The sequence below is a fragment of the Desmodus rotundus genome, chromosome 10 (genome assembly GCF_022682495.2).
Source record: "Desmodus rotundus isolate HL8 chromosome 10, HLdesRot8A.1, whole genome shotgun sequence".
Lineage (NCBI taxonomy): Eukaryota > Metazoa > Chordata > Mammalia > Chiroptera > Phyllostomidae > Desmodus > Desmodus rotundus.
The window spans coordinates 23,438,206-23,461,298 of record NC_071396.1 but is presented as its reverse complement, the minus strand read 5'-3'; the positions used below and the strand labels follow the sequence as shown (position 1 = coordinate 23,461,298).

Here is a 23,093-nt window from a genome sequence, read left to right as displayed (position 1 = left end):
GATGAGACAAGATCCCAGGCTGCTGCCGCCCACCAGACTGCTGAGCACCACCACCCGGACACCAGAGTCCCTCCCTGACACCCTGTTCCCCTTCTGGGCATCTTGTTAGGACGGGCCCCTGTGCTACGGGGGGCTTCCCCTCCCACCAGCTGTCCCAGTGCCACCCAGATCGACAGTGTGGAGTGCGGGGCCTGGCATGGGCACGTCCGTCTCCGTTCTCCCCAGGAGCCTGTGATGTCCAAGAATCTGCCAGGGGTGGAGAGGTGGCCAGAACAAAGAGGCTGTGGTGCAGCTGGCTGCCCACCTTCAGCTGGGTGTGGGTGTGGGTAGCACTGAGCAGTGCCGAGAGGTGGTTCCTGAGAAGTGACCAATGAGGAGCTGCTGGAACTGGAACAGGAACGCATAGCTGAGGACGAGGCCAGAGCAAAGGAAACTGTAGGAGCTCAAAAGAGAAAAAGAAAAGAACCACCATGGAAATTCGTACTGAAGAGTTTAGCAAAGTTTTAGAAGCCTTTGCAGGCCTCAAGCTTCTTAAAAAGTTTGAAAACACAGACCCCCGCCCCCCAACACCAAAGGGTTTTCATTAGTAGAGAGGACACAGTATCTGCTTACAAGCAAACCTACAATGAACGAAGAACGAAAACCAAGCAAACCCCCATGGACATGTTTCTGAAAAGAGGGGGCCTCCTCAGGCAGAGCCTGTGCAGGTCCTTCGGGACGAGTTCCAGCAGTCAGACCCCACACGTGCTATGGCCCCTGCCGACCCTCCAGTGGGGCAAGAGGCGGAGGAGGAAGACAGTGACACCGGTGATCCTGGCCCCGTGTAGGCCGAGGCTAATGTGTGCGTCGGTGCCTTCGTCTTTAACAAAAAAGTTTAAAGAGTAAAAAAAAACCCTTAATTTTAAAAATAGAAAAGATTTAAGATTAAGAATATAAAGAAAGAATTTTTGTCCAGCTATCAAATGTGTTTGTGTTTAAGCTAAATGTTATTATAGAAAAGTTGACATTTTTTTAATTTTAAAGTTTATAGAGTAAAAAGTTCACAGTAAGCTAAGGCTAATTTATTGTTGAAGAAAGAAAATATTTCTGTAAGTGCAGCGTGGCCTCAGCGCCCAGGGTTTATAAAGGCTGCCGTGGTTAGTGTGAGGGGCGGCCTGGGCCTGCGCGCTCGCTCACCCTCAGGCACTGACCCGCCGGCTCCACCCTGGTGAGTGCCCGTACAGGCACACCATTTTACCTTTTCTGCCATATTTTACTGTGCTTTGTATGTGTCTAGACACACACACACTTAGCATCGTGTCACAGCTGTGTGCAGCATTCAGTACGGCGACACGCTGTGCGGGTTAGAGGCCGGGAGCACTGGGCCCTGCAGCGCCACCCGGGTCGTGTAGGCGCCCCCTGTGGGGCTGGACCGCGGCGAAGCTGCCCGAGGACGCCCACCGTTAGGGGATACGTGACTGGAGGCATTTGGAGATTCCTGTTTTCGTTTTGTTACTGATTTCTAGTTTGATTCCATTGTTGCTGGAGAATACATTCTATATGATTTCAGTTCCTTTAGATTTGCTAAGGTTTGCTCTGTGGCCCAGGAGATAGGGTCTCTCTGAGAATGTGCTCTGGCCTTGCTCTGGGGAGGGTGTTCTGTAAATGTCGGCCAGATTCTCTGGTCGGCTGTGTTGAGTTCTTCTGGGTCCTTGCTGACTTTCTGTGTTTGTTCCGTCAGTTGATGAGACGGGGGCGTTGAAGTCTCCAGGCATAACTGTGGGTGTTAACCTGAAAATAAGACAGCCTTTTAAAGTGGGAGGCAACAGGCATCCCCTGGAGATCAAAGACTCGCCATCTGGGACACAGGTTCAGCAGAAGCCCAGAGCGTTCTGGGAGTCCTTTATTTCCATCTCGTGGAAAATAATATCCTAAATTCAGTAAGCTGCCCTGTGCCAAGAAGAAATGAAGGGCTCTCTCTGCACTGCATGAGACCCCTTTCACCCCGGGAGTACTGACCCAGACTTGGCTGACGCCGTTCCTCCCACAGGTTACAGAGGAGGGAGCAGAAGCCAGAGCACAGGAATCTCCCAGTCTGGGAAGCCCACGCCTGTTTAAAACAGAAGAAGGGAGTGGGCTCCTCAAAGCCCAAAAGTCTACCAGGGCTTTTCCTTTGTACAGAAAACACTTGAAATTTCTTGACTGTTTTTGCTTATCACACATGTTCGTATTTCTTTGAATAGTGGCTAGCCAAGGGACAGGTTTTATTTCTCACAAGAGAGGTTTTCAGGCTTCCAACAGCAAAGGGAATTGCCCCAAAAGCACGGTTTAAAAACCACTGAACTACCACGTAAGCCAAATGCCAAAAATGTGAGGTTGGTCAACATACTCCTGCTGTTTTCACAAAGTACCGTTACCTCATTTTGTTATATTAACAGCTAAGATTTCATTAAACTTTGTGATTGTAGTCTACGAAGAAACTTGTAGCGCCTGTTTTAAAGTTATTCTTCACGGTCTCTTTTCTCTTTCAGATTTTTTGTTTAAGTTCTTGGTGATTGGAAACGCAGGGACCGGCAAGTCTTGCTTACTTCACCAGTTCATTGAAAAAAAATGTAAGTGACGCCGAACGGCCATTACTGCCCCCTCGAGGGCTCAGCTTCACTCCCAGCAGCACCCTGAACGCTGCCTCGGGAAAAAGCCAGAGTTTAAAATGCTTTGCAGGAACATTAAACGGGTGTCGTTAAACTCTGGCATCTCGACGGAGTCTCTCGTGTCAGCCTCTCAGTTTCTCAGTGACCCGTGTTCAGCGAGTCGTCACTCAGACCGCACGCGGCCCAGACACTGACGCACAGCAGGGCGATGGGGGGGCGGGGCGCCGCAGAGGGTTCCCGTTTCCGGGCAGGGCGGGGCCCGAGAAGCCCTCGTCACACTTCTCGCGTGAACTAGTAACGTTCGGTCCTCAGCGGCCTGTGGTTAAGGCAGTGCGTGTCTTCCATTCCGCTTTACAGGGACAGAACAGGGGTGTAGAGCAGTTGGCGTGTGATCTTGGGGTGGGCACCGAGTCACCGGTCACCTGGTAAAAGGTCTTTTGACCACAGAACCCATCTTTTGCCGTTGACTTGCTCTGTTTTGGTAAGGGAGGTTGAATGTTTTATTTCAGACTTGTAAGAAGCTGTAAGTTCGAAAGGCCTTTATAAATGGTGCTTTTATAGTAATGGAAAGACTTGTGCAGAGTGACCTGTTTAGGGGCATTCAGGTAAAGGTGAGAAAACAGAGTTAGTTTCGTTTAGGGAAGGGCATCTTGGCAAGTGTGTGCTACGAGACGCCGAGGGGATGGGGCAGGGCGAGGCGCGCTGGCGAAGGAAGCGCTTTGACGAAGAAGAAAGCTCTGGAAACGTGTTCTGCCGCCTGCACTTCCATCACCCAGGAGTGTGCTGGAAGCTCCGCACAGTGGCGCGGACCCAGCCTGGGTCCCACGGACCAGTGCTCACTGGCTGGCACCGGGCAGCCCAGTTGCCCTCACAGGTTGCTGAGACTGTGCATCCTGACGCCTCAGAGAAAGTACCCAGAGGGCGCAGGGTCGGGGGCCCGGGCCGGCTCAGCCGTCCTCTCCTCTCCTCTCTCCTCTCCCTGGACTGTCGTCCCCGAACCCTAGTGATGGCCAGTCTGCACGGTCTGAGGTCACGGCGTGACAAGGTTTCAGGGCACTTCTCCAGTGGCCCTGTCGAAATCGGGGTGCCCTTGGCCTTTCGTCAGCACCCGTTGAAGGCTTTTACTCCAAGGTTTGCTGGTGGCTTAATTCTAGCAAAATGCCCACTGAAGCTAGCTCTGCACTGCCCGGGCTCGAGGCCGGCCGGTGGGGTCGGTCTTAACCTTTTATCCCCCGCGCCCCCAGGAAGCAGCGAGCCCACTGGGCAGACGGCACCCCTGGAGTCTGGTGCAGCGACGTGTGTCTCGCAGCGGGGAGTGCAGGCCCGCCGGGGGCTGTGCAGGCCCGCGAGCTTTTAGCTTATCCTTCCGTCCTCCCAGATCTGCGGCTGCACACAGCTCGCTGCGTCTGGGCCCCGCAAGCCGATTGTGCCCGCCCCCCCTCGCAGATGGTGTGGGTTTCTCCGGCAAACCCCTTCCGAGTCCTCGCCACGCCATACTCAAGTTCCCGCGCCTCAGCAGCTACCATGTGCGTCGGGTCTTGTTCTGGACATTTGATTTTTGTTTGGTTTCATCTTTGCCTCTTAATCTCTGGTCTCCAAGCTTCTTTTGAGGGCTTTTGATTCCCTGGTATTTCTTTAGAATGCTTGTCCATTCAAACAGCTGAAACTCTCACTCCCTCATCAGTGACCGAGGTGGAGATCTGTGCCTGGCGGCACCCGGGTGCCTGCTGCCACCCCGTTCAGGAGCACCGCCGCAGGGGACAGGGGACGGGCACCTGGCTCTCTCCTTTGTCGCGAGCAGCTCCGAGCACAGCTTCACCGTGTGTGGTTTGTTTTAGGGGTTTGGGGAGAAGCTTCGTTGTCTCTTTGAGAACAGGCACTGTGTGTGTTGTGTTTAAAACTGAGCGCTCGTCAGCCGCCCGTCGGGGAAATGAGGGCCGACGTGAATGACACCGTTCATGGATTTAACCCTCGGTTTTAGTGTTTAAGTCAGTCAGCCTGTCTCCTTGCTGCCCTTAACTTCAATGTCTTGTTCTTCTTCTTTTTCAGTCAAAGATGACTCAAATCACACAATAGGAGTGGAGTTTGGCTCAAAGATAATAAACGTTGGTGGTAAATATGTAAAGTTACAGATATGGGACACGGCAGGCCAAGAACGATTCAGGTAGCTTTTCCTCTAACTTGATAAAAATATTTGAAAGTTGCATTTGAAATAATCAATTATGTTCTCTTAATACACGTGCCGCCCCCCAGCCCCCTTGCACAGATGTTCTAGGGGTTTCAAAACCTCACTTCTGGAAGCTTTAGGACAAGCTGAAAGTCAGTGTCTCTCCATAGAGCATCAGTTGGCCAAAGAATCCGCTCGAGTCTGTCGCGAGTGAGCGCGTCCGAATTTCGGGGCTAACTGCTCGTGGAACCAGTGAGGCCGCTCAGATGCGACACTGCACGTTCCACGGCGTATTTAGAGATACAAGGCCACGTAATGACACCGTTTGTCTTATATTGAACTTTTTAAAGAGAATTTTTTTAACTCTCTTAAGAGGTTTTGTTTTTTACACGAATAGAGTGTGTTCTTATGGCCGATGGACACTCCACACGGTATTCTCTCGGCCGGAACCGATGCTCGCGGCGGTGGCCCCGCATCGCCGCGGATACGGGTCCGTGTTCGGTGTGCTCCAGCTACTACAGCAGAAGCCGGGCGGTGTTTTACTTCGGCTGCTTGACCACATACACAGCCAGAACAGGACAGATACTCAAGTTTCACAGTTCGGTTACGTAAAATTAACTCGCACTGCAAGCATTTCACTTCATTATATACTAATCAATTGACTTTAGTCGGGTACATGTTGTATTCTAAATGCGCAATGATTGTTTGCTTCAAAAGTATTGTAACCACTTTTAGTCACAATCATTCTGCTGGAAGCACCGGTTAAACATGTGGATTCAACTTGACTTTTATGGCTTCTCACCCCCAAAGCCCCATAGAAATGACCATAAAATAACTGAGATGGTATCAACTAAGAGAAGCAAATTACAATGAAATAAGGAGAATGCTTAATTGTGATTAAAACATTTTGGAAAAAATGTCCAAAACAAGAAATGGACGGTGTGGTAACTGACCTAAAGCAGAGCCGTATCTGAGAGCGCTGGTAGTGGGGGAAGGCCACGGAGCGGGATGCCATGGCTTCCTGACGAGGCCCAGGACAGGTCAGGACCTGGCAGCGTCAGGCTCTGTAGGAGGGAGGGTTCAAGTGTTGACGGCGCGTGCACAGTGAGAGATTCAGTCTCTGAGCTGAAACAGGGTCTGGACCCCAAGTCAGAAGGCACAGCAGAGGGCTGGGGTTAGGCAAGGGCTGGAAGGAGGGAGATTAATTGAAGGTCTGGGACCCTCACCCTCTTCCCCCACTGCTTCCCTAGTTGCTGGGAGCCAGGAGTATATGTTTCAGGAAGGAGAAACGAGTCTTCTCCACAGAAAAACAATAGCCGCAGAAGGAAGGCCTTGAGATACTAACATTTCCGTTTCCACAATAAAAAAGCCCAGTCTCCGTCCATCCATCTCACAGTGAATTCTCATCGAACACTTAAACTGCTGCTCGTGGAGCACCTTTTCCTTGCTCTTGAATATAAAGGTACCAAGGATCACCAGGCACTTGAAGAACATTTCTAAAATAAAAGAGCAAGTCCAAAGTAAAGAAAACAGTAACTTTCAGGGGACAGGAAAAAACAGTAGAACTACAGTATCCTCAGAAATAAGAGCAGAGATTATTACGTCAAGTAATGAGAACAAAGTTATATTTTAAAAAGAGCCATTAAAATAATGTTAAATAGGGTAGTGATCTTCCAGGAAGTTACACAAGAAATTTGAGATGAAAGGGGAGAGACAACATTTAAAAAAAAAAAAACATGCAGAATTAATTCAGGAATTCCAGTGCCCAGCTGCTAGAGTTCCAGAAGACAGGGGCAGAGGAAACAATCGAAGAAAATTTTCCACTGAAGAATTACGGCTGCAGGTGTATTAGCCTACCTTACACCAAATACAAATAAGTGAGTGGGACAAATGTCCAGACGAGGGCATATCATGAGATTTCAGAGCACAAGGGATAAAGTGAGGAAACAGAGAGATTCCAAGAAGAAAAACAGCCACGCGTAAGGACTTGGAAATGGGAATAACACAGCACCATTCAACAGCATCATTTGGAAGCTAGAAGATACTGAAGTGTTGCCTTCAACACTCAGCATGAAAAATTCCTTCCAACCCAAAATTCAAAATGTAACCAAACTGTCAGTTATGTGTGAAGGTAAAATCAGAATGCCTTCAGATACGCAAGAAGGCAGGTAGAGGTTATCTTAGAAACTTGGGGAGCTCATATGTGACCCAGACAGAGGAAGGTGAAGTGAAGCAGGCAGCACACCGCCCTGGGCAAGCACAGGGAGCGTCATGTGGGGACCTCACGAGATGATGCTGCCAGCCAGCAGAGTGGGCGTGAGGCACAGGTGAGCTACAGATTCTTCGTCAAAGCAGGAAAGCGACAGGCTCTAAAATTAATCATTCACATCATTTGTTAAACATTTCTAGAAATACAGAAATAAATACCAGAAAAATGAAACTATGAGCTTCTTCAAAGTAAGGATTTGCATTTGGGGTGTGTTTCTCCAGAGCCCAGAGTAGCGCCTAGCACAGGGTGTCCAGCATGATTGAGTCATTCATCAATGCAAGAAAAAATCAAGTTCCGAAGGGGAGTACTCGCCTTGGGGCGGTGGAGGGGCAGGATTCAGAACAGGCAGGAGACAGCGGAGCTTCATTTCCAGCCTTATTTTACGTCAGCAACATTTTACTTGAAAACTCTGTACCTGTATTACAATAACTTTGGGGGAAAACTTAATACCTCAGAAAGTAACCTTAAAGGCTTAAATTTATATACTTGAATAATTTCTGAGAGGAGCCATATGTCGAGATACAGTGTTATAAAATGAATTTTTTAATAAATTATTAAGAAACAGATGTTAATGTGATGTATCTGGAGGAGAACTCTTAGATACCTCTTTTTCTAGAAACCAGATGCCTGCCGAAGCTAGAATAGAAAAAGAGGTGCCTCTTAATATGTGTGGAGGAGAGCCCCCCCCCACCCCACTTCCTGATACGGAGGGAAGAACCAACAGTCCCCCTTCCCATCCTGGTCCTGCTGCCCTCTCTTACAGCCTGTGCCCCCTGGGGTAGCGACCTGATAAGGGGGGAAAGGGGCCTTCCCCCACACGCCTGCCTGTGGAGGTAAAAGCTGAAAAAGCAAATTTAAAAGTGGCTGCCTTTTCAACGTGTAAAGTAATAATGAGTAGTGCTGAGTTTTCCTGTAAGTTCGAGGGTTTTCCCCCCTAACGCAGGCATCGTGCATTTCCGTGGTGTCTATTTTCTGACACCAAATGTGGGGTTCATCCGAACTCTCCAACACCGACTGGGTGTCCACCAATTCAGTTCAATTCTCACATTCTCTGGAGTCAGCTTCAGTGCCCCTAGATTAAGGGCTCAGCCCCACAAGACTGCCCCCACTAAGGGACCCCAGTCACCAACGGGGTGCCCAGGCCACCCTCACTTCTGCCCAGCAAACTACAAATTCAGGGTTTGCATAACCCCCCCCCTCCAAGGCTTGGGTAATGCATTGGAACGGCTCACAGAACCTAGGAGAGCACTGTGTTTGCTGTTACCGGTGTGTTCCAAAGGATGCAGTTCAGAAACGGCTGAATGGAAGAGCCGCATGGGGCCCAGGGTGTGGGCAGTGAGGGCTGAGGCTGGTGATTGGACTCGAATCCGGCCCCAAGCACAGCGGGCTGCATAGGCCTTGATGAGGAGTCGCTGCTCCGGGGAACGGATTGAGGGACACAGATGGCCATGGGGACACGAGCCCTGGCAGCTGCATGGGTCCCAGCAGAGCCAGGCAGCTGGATCAGGAAGGTGCTGGTAAGCCGTGCACAGTGTGGGGTGTGGCAGCACAGGGCCGGCTAGTAGGTCCCCTGTGGAGATGAGAGAGAAGAAGAATCAAGGATAAAGAGATTTCCAGCAGGTTAAATACCTGCTTTGCCCCCTCCCACCAAGAAGGGCCTGGAGGGTGGGAACCTGAGTCTGCCTTACAAATGTTAAGTGCGACACCTTCCCCAGGCAGTCACTCGGAGATGCTGAGGCAACAGCTAGAGCTTACAGAAGTAGTCTGAGCGGAAGGTTAAATCTGAATCGAGAGCGTTAATAGAAGAGAAAACCGAGGACCCAGCTCTGAGCACTCGGGTACACCCAGGGCAGAGTTGGAGTACTCTGAGAGGAGGAAGGTGGGGAGATGGCGCTGCAGAAGCCGGGCCGGGAAGACGTCCAAGAGCACAGAGCAACACAAGGGATGAAGACCAAGAATGCCCCTGGGTCCAGACGCGTGAAGATAGGTGACCTCGACCAGCTGTGCCAGTGGAGGAGCGGAGATGGGTCCCAGGTGGGAGGAGGCAGCCGGTGAAGTCAGCTCCTGAGAAATCTGCGCACGGGAAGAACCCTGGGCTGGTGGCTGAAAGAACTGGGTGGCATCTGCTATTTTTTAAGATGGAAGACCCCAGAGCAAATTTTATGATGTTATGGGGGACAAGTGAACACAAGGGAGATTGAGAATGCAGGGGAGGAAGTGTGTTAGCCAGAGAACAGTCCTCGAGAGCATGACAGACAGACATACCGCGGGGCTCGGCGGAGATGGGCGAAGGAGGGCAGAGGGGTGAGGACAGGGCACGGGGCTCTGGATCCGTGGCTCCCACCTGAGGGCCTCCTTTGCCCTTGCCCGGGCCGCTGTGCGGGGGGGGTGGGGGTGATCAGAACCCCCAGAGGAAGCAGGGTAGGACTGCTCAGTGCTTGGCGCCACCTCAGGTTCGTGGTGGCTCCTTTCGTGCACTCAGAAGACTCACCTGCCTTGTGGGTTCTTAGAGGACTCGCGAGGTCTGCAGGAGAGCTTCAGTCTCCTTTTAGAGGACAAATGTGTACCAGCCTAGTGTCCCCACCCCCCTGTCATTCCTGTGACACGAGTTCAGACAGAAGAAGCTCCTCATGTGTATGTTTACATGTCTTTGAGTCACTTTTTTTTTAGAGGGGAAGGGAGGGAGGAAGAGGGGGAAACATAATCAACGTGCAAGAGAAACATCCATCGGTTGCCTCTCGCACGTCCCCAACTGGGGACCCAGCATGTGCCCTGACAGGGAATCCAGGTGGCGACCTTTCAGTTGGCAGGTCGGCACTCAGTCCCCTGAGCCACACCAGCCAGGGCTGAGTTGTGTCTCTTTTAAAGCAAGTTGTGTCCCTGCGTTCCAGTTTGCAAAGTGAAAATGGGTGCTTTGGTGCCACGATGGTGCTCAGCAGGGAAGGACCTTGATGAGCTGAGAGTAAAAGCAGTTAACTCTTTCAGGTCTGTGACACGGAGTTACTACAGAGGTGCCGCAGGGGCTCTCCTCGTCTACGACATCACCAGGTAATGCAGACCCCCCCACTCCCAGGGGAAGAGGCACCGGGCTGCCCCCGGCTGCCCCCTCGGGTCCAGGCGGTCCTGTGCGCAGTGTGTGCTGTGGGCGCGGCAGGCTGCCCGGCTGGGAGTAGGGAAGCCCCTCAGCCCTTCCCTTCGGGGTCTTGGCGGCTCTGAACCAGCCTGTGCCACAGCCGTACCCTGTAAAGAAGTGTCTCCGTCAGCATTTGCCCGGATGAGCATCAGTGCTGCTCAACAGGATGCTTTGACGCCCTCCCTCAGGTTCACCAGGCGAAGCTTCACGTGCGGAGCCTGCTGGGAATACTTGACACTGACCGAGGTTGCGGGCACAGGCTATGGGCTTAGATAGCCTGGCCCCTGTCTCAGTGCCGGGCTGCGGGCGGGGTGACATCCTCCACAAGGTGCCCTAGCTGTCTGGACTCCAGTCTCCCGGTCTGTAGAATGGACACAGGGGACCATGTGATGCTCGCGGGGTACCGGGCAGGCACGCTGGGTAGCGTGAAGCTCTTGGCACATGGTAAGGGTCTAAGTGGGCACTGCCCTCTGTGTAGCCGTCACCCACGCTTCACAGTTAAGTGACAGGAAAACGTCAGTCCCTTGGTCTCGCCCGCCCCATTTCAGGTGCTTAGGAGCCGCATCCGCATCCCTGCGGGTTGCAGAACGAGCCAGGCCCGGCACAGGTCCCATCCGACAGTGTTGGCCTAGGTGTTTGCTGCAGGGCCTTAGAAAGCTGTCCTCTAAACGGTCCCTCCCCCTAGGCTCTTTCTGGGTAGGAACCGGCCCCACTAGAGGGCGTTCCTCAGCTTCCATGACACACACCCTGCATGGGAATGAGGTGCCCCGGCCAGGCCTGGGCTGCCCGCTTACCCAGTGCCCAAGGGCGCGCTTGCTACAGTGCAGAGTCCTAGGCTGTCAGAGCACCGGGAGGGGCGTTTGTCCTTGGCTGCATGAGGGCTGCAAACGGCAGGTCTGAGTCGGTCCTGGGCTCAGAAAAGACCTGGTCACGTCCTGGCAGTGCCGCTGGCTGCCGAGTGACTTTGGGTAACTTAACTCATCTCCCTGAGTCACAGAGGCTGCAGAGAGAATCGGCGGATAAACTCCTACGAAACAAAGCGCCAGCACATCACACGGATCGATCGCTGGTCAATGGCAACAGTTACCTCCTAGGTCTTGTGTTTCACGTCCTGTGAGCTCAGTAAATACTCGTAAAATTAAGGGAGGGCCTTTGTGTCCCTTTGCACCTTGACTGGGCAAACAGAAAACAGCAGAGGATCTGATTTGCTGTCTCGTTTTTCTGGAAACAGAACAGAGCCAACCCTGGGGGCAGGGTGTATACTGGGTTGTCCCGCTGTCTCAGTCACCGTGACGGTTGCTGGCACTACCCTGCCGTGTTTAAAAGCAGTGTGAGTAGTGTGAATGACCGGAAAGAGTTGCTAGTTTTATAAAATACATGTACTATTTTCACAATCTTGTATTACGCAGCCGCGAAACCTACAATGCGCTTACTAATTGGTTAACAGATGCCAGAATGCTAGCAAGCCAGAACATCGTCATCATCCTCTGTGGGAACAAGAAGGACCTGGACGCAGATCGCGAGGTCACTTTCTTAGAAGCCTCCAGATTTGCTCAAGAAAACGGCAAGTGACCTTTGACCCGTTAGTGCTGTCTGAATGGCAGGGTTGGGGGTGGTAACATTGCTTTCAGCTTGGAATAGCTACTGGAGTTTTAAGATTGAGCTATGTATAGGACATGCAGGCCTTCCAGTTGCTTCCTATGAAGTGAGTCCTACTTAGCATATCCTCACAATATTGCATTTGCCTGTATAAGTTACTCTAATGGTAAGAGCAAACATATTAATATTCCGTAATGACTTTTCAGTCTGGGATCTTTGAATGTTACAGGTCTTGGTTTAAAGTGAAATTGATAACAAAATTCTTAAAGGCTCTTGTCAGATGAGGTCACCTTTTTAACGTAGTTTGAAGGTAAGGTAGTGAAATATTAGGTCTAAATAGAAGAAGCAGTAGGAGAAATACTGGGCTGAGTAGCTTTATCTTGGTCCCATTAAATTTAAGTCATTTGGCTAGAGATGCCTTTGAGACCTCCCTGAATTCCATGTAGAATACACAAGATTTGCACAGAAAATTAACAGTCGCTTCTAGGTAACAGAATGATAGGAATTCGGATATTTAAAAGAACTTTAATTTTGAGAACCAGTCAGGAACTAAAGTACCCTGATAGTTGTTTTCAGCCCCACTCTAGGACGACCAGATTACACTCGCACACGCTGACTGGCTTTCCGCCAGGAAGACAAACACGAGGGAAGCACGGGAGCCATCGTGCACATGTGAAAAGGCTATTTAGAAATGCAGGCGCTTAGGATGTGGCAGCTCAGGAGGAGCCTGGGGGTCAGTGAGGGAACCAGGGCCTGAGACTGAGGTTCGCCTCCGAGAGTGCAGAGAACCGGCCCCTCTATGGGGCTGCAGCTGCTCCGGGGGATAAGAAGAGCGTTAATTCACATAAGACCTCTCCATGGTCAGAATGAAAAACTGCACTACAGTCCCTGCAAAATGTTAATGTGTGTACGTTATATTTGGGGTGACATACAGCTTTTAGAAGAAGGAAGTTGTTACTTCATCTTGGATGGGGAGCTGGGCTGTTTCAGCCAGCCTGCATCCTCACTAAGAACTGGTGCTCACCCCGTCTCTTCCACCGATTTAAGTGCTGGTACAAGATACTAGTGCTTCTCAGAGCAGGCTGGGCTTCTGATAACATTTTAAAACATACAGTGACAGCCTCGGCTGGCGTGGCTCAGTTGGTTGGAACGGCATCCCGTACCTGCAAGGTTGCGGGTTTGATTCCCCAGCGCGGGCAGGTACAGGAGGCAGCAGCTGATGCTTCTCTCTCACATCAGTGTTTCTCCCTCTCCCTCCCTCTCCCTCTGAAAGCAATGAAAAAATGTCCTTTGGATGAGGATGTAAGTAAATGTGCATACATGTGTGTATGTGTTTATTGATTTTATATTTGCAGAAATACATGGTTTTAAGTAACAAGTTACGTTTCACCTGCTACTCTAGGAGAATACAAAGCAGGCTGTTGGTAATTGAATAATTATGATTGTCTTCTAAATATGGCTTTGTATTGTGTTCGGTGTCAATTTTAGAACTGATGTTTCTGGAGACAAGTGCACTAACGGGGGAGAATGTAGAAGAGGCCTTTGTACAGTGCGCAAGAAAAATACTTAACAAAATTGAATCAGGTAAACTTCGTTTATTGAATCAGTCTACTTTGAACGTTTGGGTTGATGCCAGAATCTGACTCTCACAAATAATGCTACAGCAATAGCCCTTTATACATCCCTTCCCGTGTGGGAGAGCGTGTGGAGACTGCACTCCCGCAAATGGAGTTGCTGGGTCACAGAACGTGAGCGTTTGGAAAACACACACAGGCCGTCCGGTTCCCCTGTCAGCCTTGCGGCAGCACGCCGCTCCGCTGCTGACGAGTGCCAGTGCCCTCTGCCCTGCCCACGGGGTCTCACCGTACTCGGGGTCGTTTCACCCGTCTGCTTAGTGGAAAGTGATACCTTTGTCGTTCAGTTTTACATTAATTTCCCTTCGTGTACAGGATATACTCACATAACTCCAAATCGCAAAAACAGCGTCACCCTCCAATGCCACCCCCTCTGTCCCCTAGCCACGCAGAACTCCTCTGTGAGGTCAGCTGTCGTTATCCGTTCTATCACGTATCTGTCAAAGCTACTTTCCGCCCAGGCGAGCAAACACAGATGTGTCTATGTTTCCTCTTTAATAAGAACAGTGGTGTATACACACCGCGCTCTGCACTTTTTTTCTTCTTCTTTTTTTTAACTTACTATATTTTGGGGATCTCAGAAATGTAGAAACTTGTTTTAAAAGACTTGCTTGTTCCTCAGGTGAGCTAGACCCAGAGAGAATGGGCTCCGGCATTCAGTACGGAGACGCTGCCCTGAGACAGCTGCGGTCGCCGCGCCGCGCACAGGCCCCGAGCGCGCAGGAGTGCGGCTGTTAGAGCGGCCGGGAGCACGGAGGTAGGTGCCCACGTGCAGAGCCTCCGCTGGACCCCAGCCTCCTAGTCCGTTCGCCACCCGGAGACCCACGCATGCTTTACGTAAAGACCCTCACTGCTGTTTGCTGCTACACTACGGAAGGGGAGGTGGCTGCACCATTAAATGTTAGACATTCTCTGGTGGAGTTTCCCATTCTTCTCAAGCTCACATGGAACACTCAGCACGAGAGACCAAATTCTCGGCTATGAAACACAGCTTAACTCGCTGAAAAGAGCGAAAGTCATATGATGTCTGTTCTCAGACCACAATGGAAATAAACTAAAAATCAATAATAGAAGGATAACGGGGAAATCCAAAATACATGGAGATTAAACAACATACTTCTAAATAACTTATGGGTTAAAGCAGAAATCTCAAGAGAAATTTAAAAGTATTTTAAACTAAATTAAAATCAAAACATAGCATCAAAATTGGGGGTGGGGACAGCAAACGCAGTGCTTAGATGGAGTTCATCGCATTGACTACATATATTGGAAGAGAAGAAAGCTGTAGATACACTCACCTGTGTGCACACTACAGAAAACTAGGAAAAGAGAAGGCAGAAGAAATGAAGTAATAAGAATTAGAGCAGAAATTAATGAAATTAAAAACTAAGAAAACAGTAAAGAAAAATCAACAAACCAAAGCTGGTTCTGTGGAAAGATTAACAAAATCAATAAGCCTCTAATCAGTCAAAGAAAAAGAAGAATGCAAATTACAAATATCCAGAGGGAAAGGGGGAACATCATTGCAGATCCTATGGACATGAAAAGGGTGATAAAGGGCACTGTGAACAACTCTAACAACAAACTGGGTAACCTAGCTGGAGTAGACCAATTCCTTGAGAGACACGATTTGTTAAAACTCACACAAGAAGAAATAGACAACCTGAGTAGGCGTATATCTCTTAAAGAAGTCGAACCAATAATTAACAGCCTTCCAAAACAGAAAGCACTAGGCCCAGATGGGTTCACTGGTGAATTCTACCAAACATTTAAGGAAGAAATTATACCGATTTTCTACAGTCTCTTTCATAGGATGGAGGTAGATGAAATACTTTCTGACTTATTCTCATTACCCTAATTCCAAAACCAGACAAAGACGTTACAGGAAAAGAAAATTACAGACCAATATCTCTCATGAACATAGATGCATAAATATTCCAAAAAAATATTAGCACATCAAATCCAACAATGCATGGAAAGAATTACATACCACCTCTAAGTGGGATTTAGCCCAGGTAAGCAAGGCTGGTTCAACATTCCACAGTTAATTAATGTAGTCCGTCACATCAACAGGCTACAGAAGAGAAGTCAGAATGATCACATCAGGAGATGCAGGAAAATCACTTGACAAAGTCCAACACCTATCCATGATGAAAACTCCTGGAAAACTAAGAATAGAGGGGAACTGCCTCAATTCGACAATATCTACAAGAAAACCTACTCCTAACATCATAGTCAATGGTGAGAAACTCGAAGCTTTCTCACTAAGATCAGGTACAAGACAAGGATGTTCCCTCCCACGACTCCTGGTCAACTTAATTTGGGATGTTCTAGCTAACACAGTATGACAGAAGGGAACATAAGGTGTACAGATTGGAAAGGGAGAAGTTAACCTGTCTTTGTTCACAGATGATACAATTATCTATGTAGAAAACCCCAAAGAATCCATAAACTCCTATATAAGTGACTCTATAGCACAGTTGCAGGATATAAGGTGAACATAAAAGTCAATCACTTTTCCATATACTAACAATGAACAAGTGCAACTTGAAGTTAAAAACACAGCCCTGGCTGCTGTGGCTCAGTGGATTGAGCGCCAGCTTGTGAACTGAAAGGTCGCCAGTTCAGTTCCCAGTCAGGGCACGTGCCTGAGTTATGGGCCAGGTCCCCAGCTGTGAGTACGCAGGGGGCATCCTGTCGATGTACCTCTCGCACCACTGTTTCTCTCCCTCTCTTTCTCCCCTCTCTAAAAGTAAATAAAATCTTTAAAACACACACACACACATACACACAGTACCATTTACGTTATCACCCAAAAAAAGGACGCTAGCTAGGCATACCTAACAAAATGTGGACAAGGTCTGTGGGAGGAAGGTCAGACGGATTCTGACTTTCACATGGAGCGGCAAAAGACCCAGGATGGCCAACACGGTATTGCAGGAGAAGAGCAAAGTTAGCAGAATGTCACTACCCACCTTCAAGACAGCATAACAATAATCGAGACAGAGCGGTGTCGGTGAAAGAATAGACACAGGGGTCAGTGGAACAGCATAGAGAGTCCAGAAACAGACCCGCATAAATACAGCAACTGATCTTCGGTCAAGGAGCAAAGGGACGACAATGGAACGAAGACCGTTTTTTCAACAAAGTGCTGGGACAGTTGGGCACCCACATACCAAAAGAAGTCCAGACACAGACCTTCCACCCCTCACAAAAACCCATCCACTCAAAGTGGATCACAGACCTAAATGTTCAGTGTAAAATGATCAAACCACAAGACGAAATAGGAGAAAACTAGATGCCCTTGGGTATGCTGGTGACTTGGATACACCACCAACTGAGAAGGTGGACTCCGTCACAAGTAAAAATTTCTGCTCTGTCTTTTCACAGACAGGTCCCAGGAAATTGTTCCAGGAGACATATCTAATAAAAGACTCTTATTCAAAATATTCCAAGAACTCTTCAAACTCAACCATAAGAAAACAAGCAACCCAAGGTTATGTCTTTATTGATTTGAGAGAGAGAGAGAAACACTGATGTGAAATAGAAACATCAGTCAGTTGCCTCCCACACGTGCCCTGACTGGGAATCGAACCCGCAGCATGAGCATGTGCCCTGACTGGGAATCGAACCCGCAACATGAGTATGTGCCCCGATTGGGAATCGAACCCACAGCCTTTTTGGTGTACGAGACAATGCTTAATGGGGATCTCAGAAATGTAGAAACTTGTTTTAAAAGACTTGCTTGTTCCTCAGGTGAGGAACAAGCTACCCCACCAGGGCAACAAGCAACCCAATTTTAAAATGGGCCAAAGACATTAACAGACACCTCACCAAAGAAGACAGAAAGATGACAATAAGTCTATGAAAAGATGCTTCACATCATATGTCATAAGGGAAATGCCAATCGAAACAAGATATCACCACTACAAACCTATTAGGATGGCCAAAATCCAAGACACTGACACCACCAAATGCTGGTGAGGATGTGGAACACAGGAACTCTGATTCATTGCTGGTGGGAATGCAAAATGGTGCAGCCGCTGTGGAAGACAGTTCGGAATTTTCTTACAAAACTAAGTGTCCTCTTACTATGTGATTTAGTGGTCTTATTCCTCGATATTCACCCAAAGGAGCTGAACGCTTATGTCTGCATGAAAGCCTGCACACAGGTGTTCACAGCAGGTTCATTCCTAATTACCAACACTTGGAAGCACCCAAGCTGTCCCTCAAGGAGGAGAATGGATAAACAAGCTGTGGCACATCCAGACAGTGGACTATTCGCCGCTAACAAGGAATGAGCTGTGGAGCCATGAAGAGACGTGTAGGAACCTTCAATGCGCATCACTGAGTAAAAGAAGCCAATTTGAAAAGGCTACATACTGCCTGGTTCCAACAACGTGACATTTGGTAAAAGGCAAAACTATGGAGACAGTAAAAAGTTCAGTGGTTGCCAGGGTTTTGGGGAGAGGGATGAAGAGCCACAACTCAGATCTGTAGGCAGTGAAGTACTCCGGGTGATGTCATAATGATATCCATTGTACACCCGTTCCAACCCATAGGACGTCTGACACCAAGAGTGACGTAAACAGTGGACTTGGGGTGGTGATGTGTCAGCACCGGTTCATTGGTGGTTACGGTGTCCCACCCCAGCAGGAATGTTGGGGGGGTGGGGGGTAGATGGGGCATCGCCGTACTTTTCCCTCAGTTTTGCTGTGAGCCTAAAATTCCTCTAAAAAAATAAATTCTTCATAAGTTTTTTAAAATCCTAAAACAACCACTCAAATACCACCACGAAAAGTTGTGGCTTAATAAGCTAAAATAGGAATTAAAATGGAATACAATGCATGATATAAATAATGCAAAGAAGGCAGAAAAAAGAGGAGAGGGGAGTGAAGAACAGAAGGGACAGATGGAAAACAAATAGCAAAAGGATAGATTAAACCCAATTTTACCACTTTTAGGAAAAAAGTTAGACGTTCTAATTGGAAGGACTGGAAGCCCTCCACTCAGGAAGGAAGGAAGGAAGGAGGGGCCGTTTTGATGGGAGTGAGGGGAGTGAGGGAGATGGAGACAGAGATAGAGCCGTCTCTGCCCTCGGGTCAGGGCAGCAAGGTGAATGTGCCTGCTGCTACCGTAGAAGGCTCATTTATAGAATTTGCACACAGAGCTTGTAACGTTTTGAAGCCTCCTCTCTTCCCATGTGCCACAGTGGACTTTTACGTCCAGCCAACATTATCTAAAAGGCGCGAAGTTTAACTAAAAGTTGGAGGTATTCACTGCCCCGCTGGGATTTTAGGGTATATTTGTACATTTACAGACATGCATATTTCTAAATTCTTCTCACTGTTTTTTAGGTGTTCATGCATTGGTATTTGGGACCCAGTTGTTGGAGCTTGAAGAAGCTTTCTACCACCACCTTTTCCTACTTTATCCAGAAGTAGACCTTTGTCGGGGGGTGGGGGGAGGTTCGGGGGTTATGTAAGCTAGTGAATGTGGCCCGGCAGCCACGCGGTGGGACTCCTTCAGTGGACAGTACCGTTAGCTGTATACACGTATGTAAGAACGTTCTGTTCCACGGTTTCCTTTCGCCCTTGGTTCACACCCTGGCCGTGTACTGTACATACTCTAGCCCTACGTCTCTGCAGCATGGTGTCTGATGTGTGACCTCCCAGAAGGTTACACTAAATGCAGTCGAATGTCCTCTTATCTTAATCATGTGACCTGAGATCTGCTGGTTGCGAGGTGTGGTCATCAGCTTGGTCACGTCGTCACACTCCAGAGTCGCTGGCCAGCACAGTGCTCGCTCGGTGCCACATGTCACAGTCCACGAGGTGTTCGCGTGACCCCACTGAAATACTCCACAGTCTTTGCTCACGTAGCAAAGCAAAATCAAGCATGGACTTCTTCTGTGAACTTGACCCTGTCCAGCTCTCTGCTGGCGTTAAAGCATCTGCACCGAGATCACGTCGAGAAGCGCAGCCTGACTGACAGCTGCTGTTCCAGGCGCTGTGCCCAGCTCCATGGACTCGGAGACCGTCCACCACACTCAGCGGGCAGCTGACCCGCTCATCCCCGTCAGCACATGCGATGACAGACCCGTCACCTGTCACCTGGGCCGCACACCGTGTCCGGGCTGCTGGCCCATCTGGTCTTCCTGCTGGAAAACCCTCAGTCTGTTCCTGTGCTGCTGCGGGGTTCAGTGTCAGAGCGTCACTGCCTCTTTTTCAAGCCTTCTGTTGTCCCGTGTTCCTTCGAAGGAAACCCACTAAACCAAGTTAATGTTAAAGGGATACCACTAAGAAGTTCCCGTATAGCTTTTGCTGAATACGTAAATGCCTTAGTCCAGTTATTAAGTCAACACGGTTTTAATTCATGTGAGGTTCACTGAAGTGTAACATGTATTACAAAGACTTGTTCTAATATTTTAAAATGCAGATGCAAAAAATATATAATACAACTTTTCTTTAAAGTTGAAATACAGCATTATTTAGGGCTGCAAAGTGAAAAAGTATTCTTCACCTCAGATGCGTTCTCCCACTTGACGGTTTAGCCGCAGGCTGGCTGGTCAGTTTCATTGTCCCCCCAACAGAGCCAGGGCAGGGAAGGTCCTGGGTAAAAGTGTCAGTATGTATCCACTTTAGATAGTTTAATTCTGCTTTTAAAAAGCCATGAGTGTTTTACTTTGCTAAGTCAGAACATGAAGCAAATTCCCAGACGGAACTAGTCCTCGGACCTCGCTGGATGGACGTTCATTCAGTGGCACGTGGCAGTTTTGCAAGCTGCTCTTTGACCAGCTTCCTGCATGGGCGAAGAGCATGTCCATTCCACCACATCGGTTTCCTCATATGCAGAACTTTTTTAAATAACATAAATGTTAAGTTGATTTATAAATGAGCCTGTTAACTAAACTATAGGTTCTGCACAGAAATTCCACATCCTTTGACCAATAAAAGTTGCTGGAGAACCAAGCCACAGTGGTTCTTAATGAAAGCCTTCAGGGGAAGGGAAGAAGGGGGGTGATTTTGTACTGCATGTCAGTGCCATGTTCTCCGACACCACCGACCAACTCCCTGGTCCTCCAGACACCCGCCGGGTGCCCTACAATTATTCAATCCCACACCGTCCACCTGGAGACAGTATTAGGTCCCACAGATTGAAGGCTTAGTCTGCTACACACACACACTTCACATGCCAATCACAAGTCCAGGTTGCTACTTGTGCTTCCAACCAACTGGCCATCAAGCTGCGGCTCCCACACCCCCTTCCTTGGGTTCCATTAATTTGCTAGAGCAGCTCACAGAAACTTGCCAGTTTCAGGAAGACAAGTAGCGGGCAAGAAGCTGCCAGCCATCACTGTTGAAGATTTAAAAATACCAGCATGCTCCCTGTCCCAGGAGCGCACCTACGCTTTCCCCTTCCTGCTCTTCTTCCCCCACAGCTCGTGTCTCCTGACCTCTAAGGGGCCCCGTGACACTCAATACCCAGGAGTAGTGGGCAGCGGCAGCTCCTCCAGCCAACCCCTGACCCCGTCCCCAAGGCCCTCTCCTCTCTCCGACTTCCCCGAGAACTGAAGCGGCCCCGCCCAGGCACTCTCCTGTTGCTTCCTCTGGTCCGTCTGGTCTTCCTGCTGGAAAACACTCGGTCTCACTGTCCCAGCCCTAATAAATGCACTCTCAAAATCAAAAAAAATATTGCTTACTGCTACAAAATAATGTGATCGGTGAGTCTGCATTTGGGTTCAGTTTTTTATTATGAAGGTTTTCAGCATGCACAAGTCTGAAGAAAATAACAGCATGAGCCACTGTACCGCGGCTTCCACAATTGTCTACATTATGCCGACCTTGGCTCATCCTCCTTTGCCCCAGTGTTTTATGCCGTAGTATTTGGAAACATCCAAGGCTCCTACTTCAGTATGCAGCTCTGACAGTATTTTTTTAATTTTATAGAGTCGCCATGCCTTTGGGGACTTCTTCAAAGATGCTGTTGCAAAGCCAAGAACGGTTGTGTTCTTTTCTCATCTTGCGATTACGTGAAGCTGATTTTCAGGATGTGTTGAAAGCAAAATGCACCTCTTTTATACCGTGTCATTGAAGGTGCTTTCCCAGCATGTGGCTAGCTGCACCCACCAGAGTGCTGTCCCCTAACTCAGGGGACAGTTGTCTTCAGCGGGGACACCAGGGCAGCCAGCCTGCTACCCGGGGCCAGTGCAGCTTCCGAGCGCTGGTGCCCTCGCCCTGCTGGCTGTGAAGTGTTTTTGGCGTCACCCCTTCCTGTGTAACCACACGAGGGACAGGCAATTCCAATCATCTCCACGTGTCTGTAGCCCAGAGTGAAGAAGGTATTCAACTGTGACGCGTGCGCCTCTGGAACTGGGCTCACCGAGCAGGAGGTGGGTCTGGCCCCACCAAACTCACTCCTGCAGTGAGCTCTGAGCTCCTCCCCGCGGGAGGACGGTGCCCTGACCCTTCTGCGGGGAACCGAGTAACAGATCCGCCTCCGACAGCTCCTTTCTCTAACCTGATGAGCACGTGTTCTGTTGAAGAACACCAGCATTGAGAAAAACTTGCTAGGTTTTACCTGTCCGAATACCATGGAGGTAATCGTGCTCACCAAGTACGGAAGGACCCACCGACCGTGTGTGAGAGTAAAGCACTAATTTCTCTTCGTTGGGTGGGTGCCCTCGTTTTACCTTGACTAGGAAATTTTGTAATAGGACTAATTCAGAGTAAGTCTACCACATCACATTCCCTTTTCAAGGAAAAGTCTTCATTTTGGTTTCCGTGGCCAGAATTTACATCACATGCCCTCGCACTATGCCCATTCCTTGGGGAAATGGTGCTTTGCAGGTCTCTGACTGCGCCTCGCTTTCTCATCACCGCTGCGCTTGCAGGGACCCGCCTCTCGCTCTCTGTGATGTACCCTTGGGGGCGGGGGCTGCAGCCCTGCAGGGGGCAGTGTAACACTTCTCTGAGGCAGCCTCTCCCTCTCCACCCAGGACTGCACACGTTCTGCCTGTCATTGGCTGTCCTAACCTTTCTCTCAGTCTCAATCCCATTGGTCCACACGTTGTCCTCATCTGTCATCTCTACTGGGACAGGGCTGCCTCCTGTGTGCCCAACGCCTGGCACCGTGGAGGGACCCCAGGCCTGTGGGGAGGACAGATGGTCAGAGCCAGCTGTGTCCTCAAGTCTTTCCAAGGCACCTGCATATCCAGCCTGTCCACTCCAAGAACCCCTGTTTGCAAACTCCCCAAAGGGCGGCAATATGATCCTGCTAAATCCTTCCTTTCTGGGAGGGAGTTTCCGAACATCCAGGAGACCTCACGGAGATGTGAAATAGGAGACCGGCAGCCTCCACCCCCCGCCCCCAAGGTCAACAATAAGACAGCTGCCCCACAAGGAAAACAGGCCCGGGAGGGCTCGGGAGTTCACGTAAACCTCAGCAGCACAGTAGAGCAAGACACCTGAGAACACTCAATCACCCAGAAAGGGCAGAAAGACCAGCCTCATCACCCCTCCCCGCAGCCCCCCAGGTCCCGCTGCTCTGCACAGGAGGGAACTCCCTCCCCAGCTGGAAAGCCTTCTGCTCCCTGGGAAAGGGAGAGGGCTGAGCGACCGGCTCCCGAGCCTTCCAGGGCACGCACGGACCTGCTCCCCTG

General features: G+C 49.5%; 1 protein-coding gene across 3 annotated transcripts in view; it reads left to right on the top strand.

Moving 5' to 3' along the window:
- Positions 1-20,403, top strand: part of RAB4A (RAB4A, member RAS oncogene family) — a 35,297-nt gene extending 14,894 nt beyond the window's left edge. For 2 of the 3 annotated variants that reach the window (XM_053912322.2, XM_053912321.2), the window contains exons 2-8: positions 2,511-2,591; positions 4,680-4,794; positions 10,052-10,114; positions 11,609-11,763; positions 13,287-13,382; positions 14,055-14,189; positions 18,790-20,403. In XM_053912322.2, coding sequence (XP_053768297.1) covers positions 2,511-2,591; positions 4,680-4,794; positions 10,052-10,114; positions 11,609-11,763; positions 13,287-13,382; positions 14,055-14,170 — 626 coding nt within the window. In that variant the 3' untranslated portion in view covers positions 14,171-14,189; positions 18,790-20,403. The remainder of the gene's footprint in view (positions 1-2,510; positions 2,592-4,679; positions 4,795-10,051; positions 10,115-11,608; positions 11,764-13,286; positions 13,383-14,054; positions 14,190-18,789) is intronic. The other variant, XM_053912323.2, reaches the window with a different exon arrangement.
- Positions 20,404-23,093: the final 2,690 nt, after the last annotated feature.